At 41.5% G+C, this 18,984-nt stretch overlaps 3 protein-coding genes across 9 annotated transcripts; 2 read left to right on the top strand and 1 right to left on the bottom strand.

The window, feature by feature from the left end:
- Positions 1 to 362: 362 nt before the first annotated feature.
- On the top strand, positions 363 to 5,144 carry LOC113724763 (uncharacterized). Of its 6 annotated transcripts, none has more exons than XM_027247634.2 (12): positions 363 to 896; positions 1,182 to 1,298; positions 1,626 to 1,683; positions 2,144 to 2,224; positions 2,325 to 2,396; positions 2,473 to 2,720; positions 2,825 to 2,896; positions 3,879 to 3,995; positions 4,080 to 4,161; positions 4,279 to 4,325; positions 4,532 to 4,570; positions 4,677 to 5,144. In XM_027247634.2, exons 1-12 carry the CDS (start codon positions 535 to 537, stop codon positions 4,678 to 4,680), a joined length of 1,299 nt encoding a protein of 432 aa, XP_027103435.1. In that variant the 5' UTR covers positions 363 to 534; the 3' UTR covers positions 4,681 to 5,144. The 6 variants fall into 6 exon arrangements, with proteins under 6 accessions (XP_027103435.1, XP_027103436.1, XP_071929214.1 ...); XM_027247635.2 differs by having other exon boundaries at positions 4,673 to 5,144; XM_027247632.2 differs by having other exon boundaries at positions 364 to 896; positions 4,532 to 4,613; positions 4,781 to 5,144.
- Positions 5,145 to 10,196: 5,052 nt separating this feature from the next.
- LOC113724762 (histone acetyltransferase MCC1-like) lies at positions 10,197 to 14,154 on the top strand. The gene is made up of 7 exons (XM_027247630.2): positions 10,197 to 10,404; positions 11,214 to 11,572; positions 11,647 to 11,791; positions 11,969 to 12,068; positions 12,154 to 12,382; positions 13,000 to 13,219; positions 13,565 to 14,154. The coding sequence occupies exons 2-6, from the start codon at positions 11,466 to 11,468 to the stop codon at positions 13,193 to 13,195; spliced, it is 777 nt and encodes a 258-aa protein (XP_027103431.1). The 5' UTR covers positions 10,197 to 10,404; positions 11,214 to 11,465; the 3' UTR covers positions 13,196 to 13,219; positions 13,565 to 14,154.
- A 391-nt stretch (positions 14,155 to 14,545) lies between these two features.
- Positions 14,546 to 18,132, bottom strand: LOC113724760 (inositol-tetrakisphosphate 1-kinase 1). 2 transcript variants are annotated; one of them, XM_027247628.2, is made up of 2 exons: positions 16,854 to 18,132; positions 14,546 to 16,005 (listed from the first exon to the last, which is right to left on the bottom strand). In XM_027247628.2, exons 1-2 carry the CDS (start codon positions 17,825 to 17,827, stop codon positions 15,951 to 15,953), a joined length of 1,029 nt encoding a protein of 342 aa, XP_027103429.1. In that variant the 5' UTR covers positions 17,828 to 18,132; the 3' UTR covers positions 14,546 to 15,950. The 2 variants fall into 2 exon arrangements, with proteins under 2 accessions (XP_027103429.1, XP_027103430.1); XM_027247629.2 differs by having other exon boundaries at positions 16,952 to 18,131.
- Positions 18,133 to 18,984: the final 852 nt, after the last annotated feature.

Genomic DNA, 18,984 nt, shown 5'->3' with positions numbered 1-18,984 from the left:
TTCCTCTTCATTTCCCGGGCAATTAGACGTCTTATCACAGCAAAATGGCGCCATGCAACTCGTACGGAACCCATGCTTCTAGGCGGCAAAGCTTTCCCGGGCTTTATACAGTTCAGTTCTATGCTTGCTCTCTCAGACATTTTTTGTATTTTATCAGCTGAATAAGTTAACAGCAGAGCAAAGGGTATTATTGGCAATTGATTAGATTTCTTGTTGACTGCTGACCCATTATCACTTGAGGGGTGGTAAGAGAGATTTCTAAAATATGAGGGGAGCTAAGTGATATTTGAAGAAACCTCAGGGGAGGTTTCTGATATTATCCCTAATAACTATGGTTAGGAGGACTGGAGGAGCCAAGTGCAGGTAAAATTGCGGAAGACACGCGGCGGCGCACCATGGAGGCAGGGAGTATGGAGAGTAACTTAGGGGTGTTGGGTGGTCCCACTTATTACTCTCAAGAGTATATCCCTCCCCTCCGCTACCCTCTGGTTGGGTATCCGGAAAGGAAAGGCCGAGGAGGTGGGAGCTTTGACGATGCTGGTAATACCAACAACACCACCGCTACCACGCCACCATTCCTTCCTTTTTCCCAACAGAAGTACCTCTCCTACTCCTACTACTACTGGTGGTGATAGCAGCAATTCCAGGAGGTGGGGGTGCTCGTGCTCTGCTACTGCTACTGCTCCCAAGTCTCCTCTGCACCACCGCCTCTTCAAATACAGCAGCAGGAACAACAACATTCAGATGATGAGACTCAGACCCCCTCCTCTTCCTCGCCGTGTCCCTGGAGGCTGTTGCAGAAGAAGAAGACTAGTATTTTCGTGTCTGGTTACCGACCCAGATTGTTTCCAAGTGGGCCGGCTTATTGGTACCTATGGTTTCATGAATATCACCAGGTCCTCCCTCCCAAACTAACCATTATCCTCCATCTTATATTGAACTATTCTCCATCAACTTCCCACTCCCCTCCTCCTCCTCCTACTACAACTGCTCAATTGTATCATCCTGTCCCTGATCACTTTATAGGCTATCTATTCCGCTTACTTACTAGTTCTGGTACACTACTGCTGTTAAAGAATGACAATAACAAAGAAAGTTATATATAAATACTCCATATGATCAAAATGCGCCCTGTTTTATTATTTATTTATTTATTATTATCATTAAATTTTTTTGGGCAGTTACTCAGGCTTGCGATCCGAAGGGATGCTGGGCAGTGCTCCCCTCCAGCTTGAAGATTCTGGAATATTTGGGTCCTTCAAAGTTCAGGATGTCGGAGAAGGCAACTTCCAGATCAGGTAAATCAAGTAGTACCAATTACCAACCTCCGTCACTCCTTCCTCTCCCTCTTTTTTTTTTCCTACTTATATACTTCTGCTTCTAGTTTATTCCCTTTCCCTCCTTTTTCCCCCCCTTCTTTTCTTCCCCTGGAGGCTGGAGCTTCAAAATATGACCAGATTATAACTGATTAAGGTAATTTCAAGAAATGCGCACCCCAAGTTACCCTACATAATTACCCACGTCCCATGCATACTACCCATTTCTGCTCTTTGTATTGTATTATACTCTGAACCTGTTGTACTGACTGCTTCTGATACTGCCCATCACCCAGCGCTTCTTTGCAGGCTTTATCAAGGCAGAATATCTCAAGGTCCCTTTCGAGGTACTCCCGTTGTTTTCAAGGTGACTCAACTCTTTCTGACACCTCCCTCCCTTGTTTTCCACCTATTGTTTTGTATTACAAGAAACTAATAGCAGTAGTTGCAGCAGCAGCTCTTATTATTCATCTTCAAGATTCCAATACTGCACTAATTCGTTTCCACTGCGCTCTGCTCTCACTCACCCAAAAATCTAATTATAGCTTCTTCCTAGTCATATTCCCTTTGCCACCTCTTTTTGACGCCTTTACATATTTCTTCTCCCTTTGCTTCCCCTGCTTTTGCATGTTCAACGTCATCCTCTCTCTTTTTAACGCACTTTCTTGATTTTGTTTTCTGGAGTAACATTGACGACCTACCCCTCTGAACTGTCTTCATTTCAATTGCTACACATGACTCAACACGTATAGCTGTTTGAAGGTGGTCAATCCTTTTTTTTTTTTTTATCAGATCCATTGTATCTTTTACGTCACTCTATTGAACAGGTATATCCTGGGCAACAAGTCGGTGGCATTGAAGCCGATTTGATGGCTGCAAACGAGCTAAATGCCCATGCTTTCCTTCAGGTATAATCCCATCAGTTAGCTATCACTTGAGTTTTTTGATCAATATTAATGCTGTAAATTGGCTTCATTTGATGATTTTTTTTATTCATCATTCTTCCAGAGCAATCAAAACGATGCTTGTCAAAATATCCAGCTACTTGTTGGAGGATTTGAGACAAAAACAGGGGAGCAGGTCTGCTGCAATCCCACAATTTTTGCTTTTTATGTTTTTGGCGTCCATTAATCCCTGCATCATCTCTAATCTGCAGTGGCTGGCTTTCCGTAATGATGGTATATATAGTGCTGCAGACTATGCTAAAGTTTCAAGTCAGAGTATGTCGAAAGACCCTGATCACGGAGACAGTAGGTTTTGGAACCCTTTTGACAAAGACCTAACTCTAAGACGGAGGAGGTATTTTGTCACTAAGTTGTTCCAGGGTACCATGAGAGGCTTAGCATACATGCATGACAATGACAGACTACATCAGAGTCTTGGACCTTATTCAGTTGTTCTCAAGTACGCATTTGTATAATCTGGCTCCTGATTACTTGTTTTTGGCCGCCATTGTGTTTGTTTTCATTCATATGTCTGTACATCCCACCTCATCTTCTCTATGACAGTACAATGGTTGAGAAAGAGGCCGCTTACCTCGTTCCGAGGCTTCGGGATCTTGCCTTTGCAGTTGATGTTAGGTAATCCCATCGAAAGAGTTAACCTACAGCATATTCCACTATAAGCAGACTGACATTTCTCTGACCGAATCAAAATGATAAGTATAAAAGGAGAATTTTATGTATTAATCAGAAGGACTGCCATTTCTTTGTTTAAGTACCTGCGCATTTGGAGTCTAACAGTTCCCATGAACATGTAGATACTTCTTTGGTTACATGGCACTTGATCTGGAATGTGGCTTTGTCAATGCGTGTAGATCTAAAATCCACTTGAGTGCTTGTTTTTTTCTTGCAATTAGAAACAGCCACGGATAGCTGGTTATATTGAGATTTCTTGTGTAGCACCAATTTGGACAAGATGCTGCTGTTCCTTCATATTGTTCATTCCTTATTCTTGTGGGTTATATCATGATCAAGTTTGAAGTAAGCATCTCAGTCATTGGGAATAAGACTTGACATCTTAGCATGCCATACCTGTCCATGAACACTTTGTGTGGGGATCTCATTGCTACTAAACCAAGAAGGATCGGGCACTGTATTTATACCCATACAAGCAGATGGGTAGTATCTGCCGTGATCCAGAATGTCATACATAATAACCTTACAACTAACAATCTTCAGGTTGCAAATAAGTTGTTGCGCTTGGTAGGATTTAGAAAACAAAAGATCCGTTATTCCCGTGAGGCCATGGTCTAGTGGCTATGATTGAGGCCTGAGGAATTAGAGGTCTTGGTTTCAAATCCCCCTTCTTCCTCCCTGCGTCTTAAATCCTGCCCCTCCCTTGCTAATTTTTCTTAATAAAAAAAGCTAGTCATTCCTGTGTTCAATGTCTTTTTCATGTATTTTCATATGGTTCACTATGTGATTTGCTTACTAAAGATTCTTTTAGGCGAATACAAGAGAAAAGGCGAACTGATTAACAATCTTTGGTGCTTGATAGGATATATTATTAATTTTGTATTTCTGTAACATGGCAAATTTGCTCAGCTCCTTGGCTTCCTAGGTATCCCCAGCTAGAAAATGATTCTGGGACACTATCAGAAGGACTTTGGAGACGGGCATCAGCTGCAGGAGCTTTCACTCCTATGGAGAAAAGGGCCTTTGGAATAGCAGATGACATGTGAAGAGTTGGACACTGACATTTCATTCTGTTGGATGATTAGATGCTACATCCTTTAAAGCATTGTTCTTTTGCACTTTGTAGATATGAAGCCGGACTACTTTTGGCCTACCTAGCTTTCCTTCCATTTTGTGAAGCTGGAACAATGGATAGCCTATCACTGCAGGTGTGCCATTATTATTGAATTGGATTGTTCAGTTCTTATATGAATAAGAATCAGTTCTTCTGAAGTGATGGGTTGCTACCTCCCTTTTCTAATTTTTTTCATGTCTTGAGTATGCAGAGGCTTCTGGAGAACACTTTCCAGCTTGATCTTGAAGCTACAAGAGAGTAAGAACAATTTTTCTGCAAAAATTGCAAGCATTGAGAAGATAAATGAACACTTGCAAGTACTGATGCATTTTAAATATAACACGTGGTCGTGATGAACCAACACAACCGGTTTTTTGTGTTGCTTCTGTCAAACTGCATTCGAAGTGTCTGCATGTAGGAAAAAACACCCGTGTGCCTGGTTCATTTTGCTTCGTTTCTGGCAGATACTGTTTAGCTGATGATCGATTGCTGGAAGGTGTCAGGTATCTGGATCTTAGGGATAATGCTGGTTGGGAATTGCTGCAGGTGTGTGAATTGCATGCATTGCTGCTGATTTGACTTCTAACTGATGCCAATTATGTTAGATAGATAGAATAGCCCTGGATATAGCTGCATCAGCTGAACTTGGGGCATGAAGCCGATCTGCTGCTATATCGCACTGATGAAAAGTGGCTTCGTTTATGTGGGCGTAGGCAATGCTCAATCGTGACTTCCGGAAGAGGCCAACTGCAGAAGCGGTATTGAACCATCGATTCTTGTCTGGCTCTAGCCTCTGAGTCCCGTCCCGTGGAGTTTATGCAGAAAGAATGTTGTGTACTACTGAGGAGACCAGAGTACCGAAGTTGGAAGAAGGGCAAGGAGGAGAGCGCTGAAGCCTGAGTCTCAATTTCCTTCTTTTTTGTTTCTCATCCTGAGGTTTTGTGTCAAAATATAATATGTCTCTATCGGGTGAGAAAGTAATCTATAGCTCATCATTTGCAGCGACAGCTCGCAACAACTGGGATTTACTTTTTACTACGTAGGGCTTTAGCAAAAGTGTCACAAATTGAGGATAAATATTTGTTTTAATTTTCTTTTCAAAAAGCAAACTCCAAACGTAACCTAAGATATTAACCTATTAATTAATAGCAAAAAAAAAAAAAACCACATATTTACACCTTCCACCATACGCTTACAAAGCAGTACTAGTGACAAATTGAGGCTGCAAAATTTTGTGAAACAATTTCTGGGTTTAATGATAGAGGCTTAAATCTGGAATGGTACAAGTAGCAGTGATATAGATCCCCAATTCATTCGGACAAAATGAATGTAAAATTTATTAGTCACTGGAGAGGAGAGCGGTGTGTTGTGCTGTGCTTAGGGGTGGAGCTGAATCAAGTAGTTTGGCTCGAACTCGTGAGCTATTTGATCAGCAGCTCAAGCTCGAGCTGCTCGTTAGAACTATTGAGTCGAGTTCGATCTTTGAAATATGATACTCGAAAGCTTGACGAGCTCTATCGAGTTTTTAATAATATATATTTTAAATTTTATTATTGTGAAATGTCAATAATATTCTTTATATAAAACTATATATAAAATATTAATTTTTATTATTTGAGCTTTTTTTTTTTTTTTTTAGGTGTGTCCCGCAGGGAGTGGACCCCGCAGACTATTCACCACCCTCACCAACTTGCTGGCAGCAAGGTTCGAACCAGGGACCTGAGGCTCCATCTTCAGCAACCTCAACCACCAGACCAAGCCCCTGAGGGCTACTTGAGCTTGATTAGGCTTGATTGAGCTCGAATAAGTTCAATTGAACTTGATTTGAATTGATTACATTTAATTAAACTCGAACTCGAGTTCCATAAATTGATGTCGAGCTCGAATTTTAAAAAATTAACAAGCTCGAGTTTAGTTATATTTGCCTCGAGTCGATCTCGAGTAGTCGATCTCGAGTAGTGCACTACTCAAGTTCGATTCGACAGCAGCCCTAGCTATGCTGTGCTACTTTCGGATTAACTAGGAGGCATAAACCGTGCTACGCACGGTGGGAAAAATAGATGGAGATGCCCAGACACGCAACATTCCAGAGAACAAAAAATCAGATGAAAAGAAAGGGGACAAAACACATCAGATAAGAACACAAGCCAAACCTTCCAAATGCACAACTGCGCATGGACAAACCCAAGCCCATAGATATCCCTAGAGAGCATGGACAGAGCGACATTTTTTTTTGTTTTAGAGACAGATACCACAGAGTTCTTCAAGAACACAGGCCAATAGCAGACCTTTGTAGATCAGATATCAGAACCACTAAACCACAAGGGAAGGACACGGTTTGCAAACACAACGCAAGTAGAAGGGAAGAACTCTAAACGCACAACTCAGCAAGAGGTGTATCTATTTTTATTATTCTTTTTTCTAGGCTTAGGGTTAACCACACAAAACACAACTCGGCCACTTTTTCCCTCTTGTCTTCCTTTCCAAGAAGATTATAGCACCGCTTCTTCCCTCCTGTTTTTACGGCTTTCCCTCCTGGATTCCCTCCTGGCTTTCATTTGTTAACATGCAATTTCTTCTTCTGCATTTCAAAAATAAAATACCATTTGCGATCTCAATATCTGGGAGTTTACGGGCATTGAATTCTCACAGAAATAGGAACCAAAAGCTTGAAAATTTCTACACGTCAAGTTACCTTGATTCACTTGCTTATTTGCCTCACGACCTGAAAAAGAGTATATTATACATAAGACAACAAAACATATAGTATATGTTCGATGTTTATGAATTAAATAACCACACTGAACATATGGAGAAGGATGAGTACCAGGAGAGGCCACAATCTCTTTCAGTTTAATAACATTTTCATGCTACAGCTTCCTTGGAATTTTTATTTAACGCATGGCAGTTACAGGGAACTACAAGAAAAAAAATCTGAATTTAGTGGTTGCTTCAATTATGAGTGTTCTGAAAAGAGCAGGCATAACCATTTATCCACTAAGGAAATTAAAATGCCACAAACTAAGAAAATAAGAAATTGAGTAGAATAACAATACCCCTTCTTTTTCATTGTTCATGTATATCTTCTTTAGAGCAACTTCTCCAGTTTTTCTTTCTTTGGCCATATATGCTTGGCTGGAAATTTGAGAGGAAAAAGAAAAATTATGGACTAAAAAGGAAAAAATATAAAATAAAAAGAAAAGAAAGAGGGAAGCTAGGCATCCCAGAATGATCTGATAACAAAAATACAAACAATAATCAAAATTCATGTAACCATCTAAAAGGCAAAAGAGAAGGAAACCTTTATAACTGTCAAAAACAAATCTAACAATACAGAACTCAAATCTAAGAGAGGAAGAAGATGAGACAGATAGAAACATACCAAAATCATTTGATACAACCAGAGGGGGAGGGGAAGGAGCGAAAGCAGAAGCAGGAGAATGAAAGAGGTAGGAATGGGAGAAGAGGAACGTTGAATTGGAAATATTATTGGTCACATAATTACAATAAGGATATTGCTGTTTAGGAGACAAAAAAGAAACACACTTGACGTACCAGTATATGGCCATCTGCCACAACATGAAATCAAACAGGCTAGCAAGTCACAAATATAGGACTTCTTGCTAGCAAAGTTCCAAAGGACAGAAGAACTTTTGTTGCAGTAAGTAGGCTACTTTGCAGTTATACATAAATAGATAATTTTCTTGAATTACATTTAACAAGGCTAAAAAAACACTACACTAAGAGACCTTTCTACAAAGGGGACAAGCACTACACACGACATCAGTTTGAAAAAGCACAAGTCAGGGTTCTTTCTTGATGAAGAAAATCTTCAAGTCCGATTACAAATAGAGATAACTGGATGTATTTTTCCCCAATTTCAAGTCAGAGCTTATAGTGAAGCTAGAATTCAAAGATAAGGCAGTATCCCCATATCAGTATCATTTGTGAACATTGCTATACCTAAAAAGAGCATATACTACTAATGTTTTAGTACTCACTACAATTTAGTACATAATCCCATATTCATCTCAAGAATCACTTTTCAAACCAGTAAAAGAGGAAAGCATTGAAAGAGCAAAAACATGGTTCACATCATTGGCGAACATCTACATAGCAGACCTTTCTAGTTCAACTGTCGAAACCACTTAGACACAAGGCAAGAGGATGGTTCAAAAACCACAATTCTAGCTAGAACCTAAAAGAGAACAGAACCCAAGTCTTCTAAATACCCACAACTGCACATGCCTTGTAAGAAGCTATTCTGAAATCAAGAGAAAAAAAAACACACAACCACATCATTGAAAGAGCAAGTTTGCAACCTTCCGGAGAGCAAAATAGTAGATCTAGAGGACCTGAAACCAGCTAAACTCACAGCAGATCTAAACACAAAAAATGGCTTAAAAAAGGAAAGCATACAGGCTAGCTTCACAAAATAGAGGACGGATGCGATCGTTAAAAAAAAAAAAAAAAAAAGCTTACAACGAAGGAAAACAACAACGGCTGGGACAGGATTCAGACCACTCAAACCCAGACAGCGAGAGAGCAGAGAGTCGATGCTCCTTTCGCTGTAAACAGCATGTACGCAAGACGACCACATATTTTCCATCATCGGAAACCTAAAAAAACCTTCTGCCTAAGTGGCAGAGCAACATTGCTAGTAAAAAAAGAAAGAAAAGTTAGTGGGAAGAAAGCAAACGTTGCAGAACCACAAAAATAGGGAACAGGGGCACATGGGAAGCATGTGAAACCTAATCGGATACCCTAACAGTATTCTATACCAGGGCTCAGAACCTCTGCCTAAGCGGTAGAGCAATATTGCCGCGACAGACAAGAGGGAGTTTTATGGGGAAAAAACTAATGAAGAATGAAGTAGCTTTCTGGGGAAAAAAATAAAAAATATAGCGTAGGAGAAAAAAAACTAACGAAGAATGAAGTAGCTTTCTGGGAAAAAAAATAAAAAAATATAGCGAAGAAGAATAATCAGAAAAATCAAAGACATGTTATAAATCTGGGGGAAACAAAGAATACACAACTCAGCAAGAGCAAGATCGTACCTCTCCCGACAGCAAACAGGTGGTCTTCGGGAGGGGAGAAAAAGGTCTTAGGCTTGCCAAGCGAAACAAAGAACGAAAATATCAACTTTAGAGGCTAAAACTTATAGAGAAAACTAACAACGAAGACTGCACCTCACCGGAAAGGAAGAAGAAGAAAACTTACAATGAAGGAGGAGGAGAAGAACCAAACGAACGGAAGAAGATCCGGACAACTGCAACTAATAGAGAAGATGGCACCTCCTTGGGCGGAAAGAAGATAGTGGCTGAGGGAAAAAAAAAACAGAAAACTGCACGCTAGGGGGAAAAAATGAACAGAGGAAACTTGAAGAGAGGATCGGACCTCACTAGAAAGGAAAAGAAAAGAAAAGAAGAAAGTTTACAACAAAGGAGGAGGAAAGGCAAACGAACGGCATAAGATCTGGACCGATGCAGCCAACAGCGAAGGTGGTAGCTCCTTGGGCGGTAAGAAGGCTACGGGCTCGAGAGAACTGAATACAAGAGCTCAACAAAATGTTGTACCAGGTTCCAGAGCATACGGATAAGTGGCAAAGCAACATTATGGGGTGAAGTAAATGCAGTTGGAGAGAGAAGACAGCAGAAAGAAAGCAAATGCAGCAGACGCACAGAAAAAGAAGAAAGAACGGGCACATGGGACACTGCAGGTGAGGCCAGATGGGAAGCTAACGCGCAATGCGCAAACAATATGATGCTTCCAATCCACATGCCGGGCACGTGAGAGGACGACGAAACTTTTGGCTGAACGCTGTTCGCACGTTATCTACGTATACTTATGTTGATGAAAAATGCAGTAGTAGTAGTAGACTAGTAGTAAACTATTAGTATATATTATTTATATTGCTCCAATGTTATATTAGTAGTATTATTTCCGTTGACTGCAAAAAAGAATTTAAAAAAAAAAAAACAAACATAAAAGAGAAAGAAGTTGAAGAGAACGCACAGCAAACCGCAAATCCTATCTTAGAATACTTTTCATTCAATCAATTTCTTTTTTTTTTTTGCTTTTCCATTTTCGCCTCCCTTAACCTGGCCTTTTGAGCGCAGCCGTTTACTTGTACCATTTTAAGCTTTTCTTTTTCTGTTTTTGGGAACAATTTTTTTGTTTCATCCTGTTGGATCTTTCTTTGCAGCTGGTGTACGTTCCTTCTACAAGGGAAGGCCCCCGTTAAGTTTCCTTGCAGAGATCTAATTCTCACCCGCTTTTTGCCTGGGCCCGGGATTTTTTTTTTCCTGCGCGAATATCTTGGCTAGGCTTCGACTTGGTTGGTATCCTTCTTTCTTTGTAATTCTGCAAGAATTTGCTATCCTCAGTTTCATTTACATGTGTTACACGTATATCAGCACTTGAAGTTGGATTACTTATTTATTTATTTTTTGGATCCCTTTAACCCGTTTATTGCTATTCGAAATCCTTCAAATTTGGGCTAATTTGGACGAAAACTTTTTGTCTTCTCGAAGTTGTAGCTAATCCCTTTTGTTTCCCCCTCCCACCCACGAACTGATGATTTGGGTTGCCAGAAAGCTGAGAACTCAGGGACTGTCTGACAAAATTCGTTTTAGGTTTTTATTAGCAATTGGTGGTGTGAATTGGCATAAAGCTCAGAACTTGAGTGAGTGATAAGACCCTTCTTGTTTTCTTCATCAAAACTTGCACTTTTTGGGATTTCATTTATGATTTGAATTGGCATGAAGCTGAGAACTTGGCACATCGTTGTTGTTGTTGTTGTGCCGTAGACTAGGATTGCTTGAATCTTGGCAGGCATTATGATTGAGTGTTTCTTTCTGAGTTACTTGTAATGTCAATCCACCTTGCCCCCATATTCTTTATTCTATCGTCCGTAATGCCCAGGGGCCCCTGACCTTGCATCTCCGTTCCAAGTAATATTCACTGTTTAACTGGTCTATCAGAACTTGTTGTGGTTACAGTCCTTGATTAAATGCTGCTTGTTCCAAATAATATTCACTGTTTAACTGATACAGCGCAGTCTCGGATGGTCTATAGCTTAAGACAGTCCCAAACGTGTGCCCTGAATTTATCTTGTACTCAGGATTTGTTCATTGGAAATTGCAGCTACAGGGTTTCTTATTATCTAGCATCAAAGAGAGGGAAGGCGATAGTTGGGAAGGAAACAAGATTTGATTTCCTGTGATAATGCAAGGCGTTTGAAGTTCAAAGCTATCGGCTTAAATTGAAGGACTTGTTTACCATGCTTCAGACATTTTATGGCGTTCTTGCTTGACAGTGCCTAAATGGAAGGAGCAATTTGGGTGCAAATTCTCGAAATAAATCAAATATTTGTTGGAGACTGATTCTACTTGTTCAATGCTAAAACTCAAAGGCTCCCACCATCCAGTAATATCTTACAGGCCTATTCGACCATCTGATTTGGAGGTCCTTGAGAGGATCCATTGTGATCTATTTCCTATCAGGTTAGGTGATCCCATCATGATTATCCTTATTAATAAGTTCTTTTGCTACTTAGCCTTATCCTGTGTTGACCTAGGTATGAGACCGAGTTCTTCCATAATGTCGTTCATGGCCGCGATATTGTTTCTTGGGGAGCTGTCGATCGTAATCGGCCCAATGGTCACAGTGATGAACTTATAGGATTTCTTACAGCGAGGATTGTTATGGCTAAAGACAGCGAGGTGAGGTTTATGTACTTGATTGTTATTGGTATTTGCGCAGCATATGTGAACCTCTTCACTATTTTGGACCAAGTCGTTGTTCATGAATTCATCTATTCAGAATGTAAAACTGTCTATTGTAATAGCCGGTGGATTGCAAGGTCGTCATTGAGATTAACTTGTACTGGTGTCTTGTAGGTTGAAGATTTGCTCAGGTTTGACTCATCAAAATCAGACCAGACACTGGTTTATATCTTGACTCTGGGAGTGGTAGATTCTTACAGAAATTTTGGCATCGGTGGGGGCTTATTCCCTTAAAATGTGCATAGTTTGAATTTAGTTACTTCCTATTTAGTGAATGTTTCTTCTGTTTTGGCTTTCAGCCAGTTCCCTAATTCGTGAGGCTATCAAATATGCTGCTAGCATCTCAAATTGCCGAGCAGTTTACCTACACGTCATTTCATATAACAACCCTGCCATCCATCTGTACAAGAAAATGTCCTTTCAGTGTGTAAGAAGGTTGCATGCTTTTTATTTCATCAACGGCCAGCACTATGACTCTTACTTGTTCATCTACTATGTCAATGGTGGTCGATCTCCTTGCTCGCCGCTGTGAGTATTATGCCGCTTCTCTCTTAAATATCAGACATGTATATATCACCCTGGTAGTGACAACGATAATCTTAGTTCATTTTGAGCATTTGAATGGAAGGACATAAACAATTGGTGAGATGAATAGGAAATCTTTGAGACTAGAAATATGAGTTGACCTTTACACTTTCACTCTAACAAAATTCCTGATCTGGGAATACGAGTTTACTAGAAATATATCGTGTGGGTTCATTAAAAAATTGGAAAGACTTCATGGGAATTGTATGTAATTAAACCCTTGTTTTTAAGTGTGGACTTCTCTGGTTGGCCCTTATCTGTTCTCACTTAAAATAGGTAGAGTAGTTCATATTGTGAGGAGATCAAAGTTATTGTGAAAACAGCGTCATGAGAATGATAACTGCTGTAAAAGTCCTTTTACTAATACATCTCTGCAAAACCAGAAGGTGCATGGTCCAATTCAGAGAGTAATTAAGTTTCTCGGGTGTTAGTTGTTACTTGTTTAGTGTTAAGACCATCTTCGTGGAAAAGGTGAATGCTATTTACTCAACTGGAAAGGTTTTAACAATGATATCAAGGTTTTATTGAACTGGTAGGCTTATCATGACTGTGGTTTGCAGAGAGCTTGTCATGCTTCTCGTGACTTATGCAAAGAGTGGATTTAAGTTGGCTGCCTCTAGGCTATGGAGGAATGAAGACAGAAAGATTTCAAAGTGGGCCAAATGTAAAGAATCAGGCAGCCTTCTGCCTACGATGCAGAATAAGAGAATCGTCATTGCAGACAGCGGAGCAGGAGGAGGATGTCAATTTGTTTAATGTTCGTATAGTGTAAAAGCATGGGTAAGATCTTTGATTTGATTATATGTCCTTGCTCTTCAAAACTTAGTCTTTTCACTTTAATCTTACAATACATATGCATGTCACCAGAGATATTTTAATTATTTTGTGGAGGGTGTGACTTGTGTGCGTATGCTTGGGAAGCTTTGAATTTTTAAGGCGTGGTTTATTTAAGGCAAAGCAGCGAGTGTTAGGACAATAGTGGGAGGGGGCTTATTGAAGACTAATGTCGTGATGTGGCCATATGGGGAATTCTTTCTTGAACTAGTGCTATTCTTAATTGCTGTGGAGCAAATCCATTCTTCAACTGAGGTGATCTTCCTTTGTACTTTCTTCTCTCTGGCACAGGTTCTTAATTGCTAATCCGAATAGATTTATTTACTGGAGATGGTCCAAATGGAATGCAGCAAATAACATTATGAAGGTAATGAGTATTCATCTTAACCTGAGGGACTTGGCAAATTCTTCCTGATCAAAAAAGCAAGTCAGCTTGAGTTGTGTTTTAAAACAGCCAATTAGTCTGTCTTGGCAGCCGCTGCAGTGGCAGTTGGCAATGGCATCCTCAACCTGATTAAGGTAATGTATAGAAACCAATAACTGTATGAATAGGACAAGGGATACGGACTCTGGGCCGATGGTACATAGTGCGGGGCTGCGTGCAATTTGCTCAATAAAAGAATGCCGCACGCAAAAATGTTAGCAGTACTTGACAGATGTTTGACAATGAACGGGGATTATAGGCGATGTACCGGTAGGGGAGGGGGAACGAGTCCTTAAAGTTGGCGGTGGCTCTGCAGTCCCCAGCATGATGGATACAGGGATGAGCTCTTCTAGGTTTAGCTGCACATGTGAAATGATTTGGTCTTCAAAATTGAGTTGATGAGATGTGTAGTATCTTGTACCCAAAGTATAGTATAGTAAAAAGCTTTCCTTTATCACTAGCGTGCAAGTTTACATGGATAAATAATAGCTTTTTACTTTTATCTGTGAAGAAAGTAAATAATCTGGATTTGTTACTTTTTTTTGTTTTGCGGGTTGGGGGGGGGGGGGGGGGGGGGGGGGGAAGGAGAGAGGAGGGGATGGTGGGGTGGGAGCCGGGAGGTTTCACCCTTGCGGAAAAATGTAAATTAGCTCATTATTTCAACTTTGAAGATGTTAGAGCGATAGAAATGTGGAGCTCTGGCATGCAACTTTTTAGTCAGGAATTTAAGCCAATTTGCAGTGGGGATTATGATTATGGTACCTTTGATGGTTTCCATCGGCTTCCTTGGGTGGTTGTTGCATGCATACAATTAGGAATTAAGGCATTTTCACCAGAACGCAATCACAAAGGCCAACCATTACTATTATACGTGGCTGAAACTCTGAAGATGGAGTTTAGCTTGTACAGACGCAGAGACACCATAACACCAATTGGCGGGCGTTGGTAATATCTACTCAAGAAATCCAAGCACTGCAGGCAAAGGGGGGAAAAAAGGAAGAGTATGTATTGTTCATTTTGGAGAAACCCATAGGAGGAGGAAGTGAAAAAGAAGGAAAGAAGCGGAGCAAGGAAAAGCATAAACAAGTAACTATGGTGAAAATGCTGGGAGAGAAGTCAGGTGGGGGCGGAACAGGGATAGCGAGTGTGAAGGTAATTGGCAGCAGCTTTCATTAGCAGCAGCGTCACCGTCGAGCGCGGCAGTCGATGGTTGCCTTGGTGGTGCAGGAAAATTGATCGATGGGGTTGGGGATGACCTGAAAAGTAACACGATAGAGGGTGAAGCCCAGGTCCAGGAATCCGCCTTTTATAACACCCAAGTCACTTTGATCCGATTCTGGTCATCCACCACCACAAACTCCTCTTTGAAGTAGGAGGAGGGTGGCTGGTGGTGCTGCGTCTGTGCGGGATTAAATTTAATGTGGGGGAAAGTGAGCTTGAGTTTAGTCCCCCTGAGATCATCACCCATCGCCTTCCATCGTCTGGGAGTTGTTCCCGGACCACACCCGCCAGTTGCAGCGTCCCATAAACTTTCCATGCTTCGCTGGCCAAACATTTTATTGCTCTGCCACTGATTGATTTTACCTTGGCACTTCAGCACTCCCTTTGAAAGCTGCAACTGGTATTTGCCACTATCTAATCTATAGCGGCCTATTTCTATTTCTGGTCTGCTAAATAATTTATACTGCTCCGCTACTACAGACACTACATACAGTGCATTTAGGGAGGCCGGCCGGCAGGCATTCTCGCCGTCCTCGCACAAAGTCTTTCGTACATACGGTCCCAAGAAGGGTTTTTTTGGGTCAATCGTCAATTTTTATTCCTATTCTTTTCATTTTTATTCTAACCTTTTAGCTTAGAAGAAGAGGATTATACCTCTAAATCAAACAAGGGATGCACTATCACAAACCTTTTAAATTTTACTTCAGGTGGAGTAGTGCAAAGGTTTAAATTTCTGAATTGCAGCGACTCATCTTAGGACCGGACAAGGAATCTTCCACCGAGTAAAGGTTTGTTTTAAGTAACAAAGCCCACAAACTCCCAAGATGCTGCTTCACTCGCACTTTTTTGGGGCTTTTTTTTTTTTTTTTTTGGTCTTTTTTCTCCTCCGTCGTGGCCTTAACTTCACAAAAGAAATGCTCTGCCTGCCGCCGCCGCCTGGTTTTTCCACTTCCAATTTCTCCCTCGCGAAGATTACAATCTCTTTTTACTTATAATAATAATGCTCATTTGCGTGGGCTGTTCTTCCGAGCACTAGTATCCGACGGGACCAATTCCAACCATTAGTCGCAGCACTTCTTTTGTCGACCTGCGTAGCAGCAGCAGCAGCAGTTCAGAATGATATATATATATGTGTGTGCCCTTTGCTATTATTCAGTAAACATCCATCACAGTACAGTAAAGAAGCATCCAAAATTCAACCGCAACAAATATAATAGTCCTCCTGAGCAACAAATCTAATAAGAAAGCACTACTGATATCCCTCAGTCACCAAAGTCTCACGACATGACATACAATCAAGTGAGAGGGATGTCAAACGGAAAGAAAAACGCTAAGATGGGTGCAAATCAAAACGAGTTTAGATTAGATTCCAACCATGATACTACTGACACACAGACAGAATTCTAACAGCAGCCACACCTGATAATCAACCAATCAATCAATCAATGTTGACCACACGAAGTTAAACAAACAAACAAAAAAAAAAAAAAAAAAGGTAGTAGTCAATTCATGGATAAGAAATGTCTCCAACCAACTGAAAACCTGTTGGTCCAACATATCTAGTACTATGACGGGGGATTTCAGGGGTCACCATGAAAATGAGGATTATTTATGTCAAAGGGTTTTGAAGATCTTCCTCTGTTATTTAGTACTACTAGTCATTAGGAGAAAGTGAAGAGTGAGCAGCAGCAAGTAAAAATATTCAACAGCGCTAATAGCTTGCTAGTTAATAAAAGCATCCAGTTCAGTCCTTGTTGCTTTTGCTGCTGCTGCTGCTCTTCTCTTGTAATTGTAAAGCACTAGTACTTGTAGTAGAGTGGCAATTATTGTTGTTGTTTGCGGCGCAGAAGATCCAGGAAAAAGTCAGTTAAGACAGTCTCGTACGAGGGCATCTTAGCATAACCGGGAAAGTAGTTAATATCAATGACAAGGTACCGATTCCCAAACCGACCGTCCCTGATTACGTCGAAGTTGAAGAGATGCAAGCCCAAGGCATTCCTCAAGGCCTTGGCCAAGCGAGCAAGGAAACTCACCGGAGGCATTTGGGCTGCCTCCTCCTCCTCCTCCTCCTGCAGCTGCTGCTCATCGTTATTCTTAAAAGACGAAGAAGAAGGGGGGGCGGCGGCGGCGAGATTTGAAATCTGGGAAAAGGTCAACAAATTGTGGTGGGAGGCCCCCAATCTTCCCAATGCTTTGTCGTCGTCCATGAGGATGTCTGGTAAGGACCTCCGTTTGACACATTGCACGTAGTCCCCAACAACATAGACTTTGAAGACGACGCCGCCGTGGTTCACAAACTCCTGCAGTACAAATGGCGCCTCCTCCTCCTCCTCCTCTAATTGCTTCAATCCTTGGTGATTGAAGACCAAAGACATCTGGTGAGAGCTGGCGGTCCCGTCAGCGAGCAAGGGCTTCGCGATCACCGGAAACTCGAGGGGGCTAGGCAATCCCTGTTCTCGGAGATGTTGGGGATCTGGGACCAATACCTGGTGAGGGATTCCGAAAGAGCAAGAAGAAGAAGAAGAGGAGTCGGATTCGTCGATTGGTTCCGGTAGGTGTAAGTCGCGGACGACTTGAAGCATGGAAAGGCGATCGTGGAGGCGGAGGACGGCGTCGGGAGGGTCGATGATGGGGACGTCAGGGTGGAGGGAAGAGAAGTGGCGGAGCTGTTGAGTCCAGTCGGGGCCGGATAACTTGTGAAGGAGGCAATCAAAAGGGCCCTGGTGGGATAAGGGCTTGTGGAGGTCGATTGGAAGGAGATGGATGTGGCGTTGTTTGGCGAGATTGAGGAGAGAGGGCTGGATGAAGCTTTCCACTTTCTTTGGTGAAAGCGCGTAGCCTATGCGATATGTTGTTGGTGGCGGTGCTTCTGCTCCTGCGGCTGCGGTAGGCGATGGACGACAATCCATGAGCAAATCGGAAATACTAGTTGTACAAACCCTACTCCACTTCACTCCACTCCACCCCACTCTGCGTGAAGTTCAGGTCACTGCTCCACTCCAACTAACCACATTCTCACAAATTATTATTGTGTAATTATAATATTCGTATGCGCCCATGGGAGGATTAGAGATCAAAATCCCACCAACTCTGGCGATTTTGCCATGGAATTAAATTGAATTTGGGTGGATGAGTGAGAGGGCCATCACTAGAGCCGTTAGTCGAACCGAATATTTGATTGTCGAGCCCGCTCGACCAGCGGATGAGCTTTAAAATGTGTTTGGATTCGACTCGCCAAATGAACGTGCCGCTCGAGCTCAATTCATTTGCACGAGCTCGAGCTTGGACATGTGGCATATTGTAAGCTTGAACTTGTGCAAATTAACCCCAATAAAAATCTATAATTTTTAATTTTTATACTTTTAAATTGTGAAATGACATATATATTCTTCCTTATCGAGCTACTCGGATAACAAACGAGTCGACCTTACTCGACTTGTTAATTAAACTAACATATCTTGAACTCGAGGTCGACTTGTTTATCACAATTAACGAGTCGAGTTCGAGCTTTATCGAGTCGAGCTAAATCGAGCTTTCAACATGCTCGTTCCACTTAATAGCTCTAGCCAGCACCCAACCAAATTCTTGATTCTCTTTGTCCGTTATTCTTTTGTCTTTTCCCAACCGTCTTGCACTCGCGGTCGATCCGTTGAACCCCTCTCTAACCCAACTACCACCTTTCCAACCGTCACTGTTGATCTCACTCATCCGTCACTGTTAATCTCTCTCTCTCTCATTCCTATGGTACTTTTTTTTTTTTTTTTTTGTCGGCAACAGTAGATGTCATATAACCTAATCTAATCTAATCTAGGGGGAAGGGATAAGGGGAGATGGTCAACTAAGACCAGCCACATATTGTGGCAAATTTGAGGGAGACGGGGGTAGAACCCCTGACCTCCAGCACCATCAAGGAGGGTGATGACCACTAGATCAAATGGCCAGTGGCTCATTCTTATGGTACTAACTACGGCCAAGTTTTAGCTCAATGACCACTAAAAAGAGATTAAATCTCTCTTTGAACTGTAGGTTGGGGGATTCAAATCTCATCTGTAGTGAAAAAAATTCA

This window comes from Coffea arabica, chromosome 2c, assembly GCF_036785885.1.
Source record: "Coffea arabica cultivar ET-39 chromosome 2c, Coffea Arabica ET-39 HiFi, whole genome shotgun sequence".
In the NCBI taxonomy this organism is placed as follows: Eukaryota; Viridiplantae; Streptophyta; class Magnoliopsida; order Gentianales; family Rubiaceae; genus Coffea; species Coffea arabica.
This window is presented reverse-complemented; position numbering and strand designations above follow the sequence as displayed.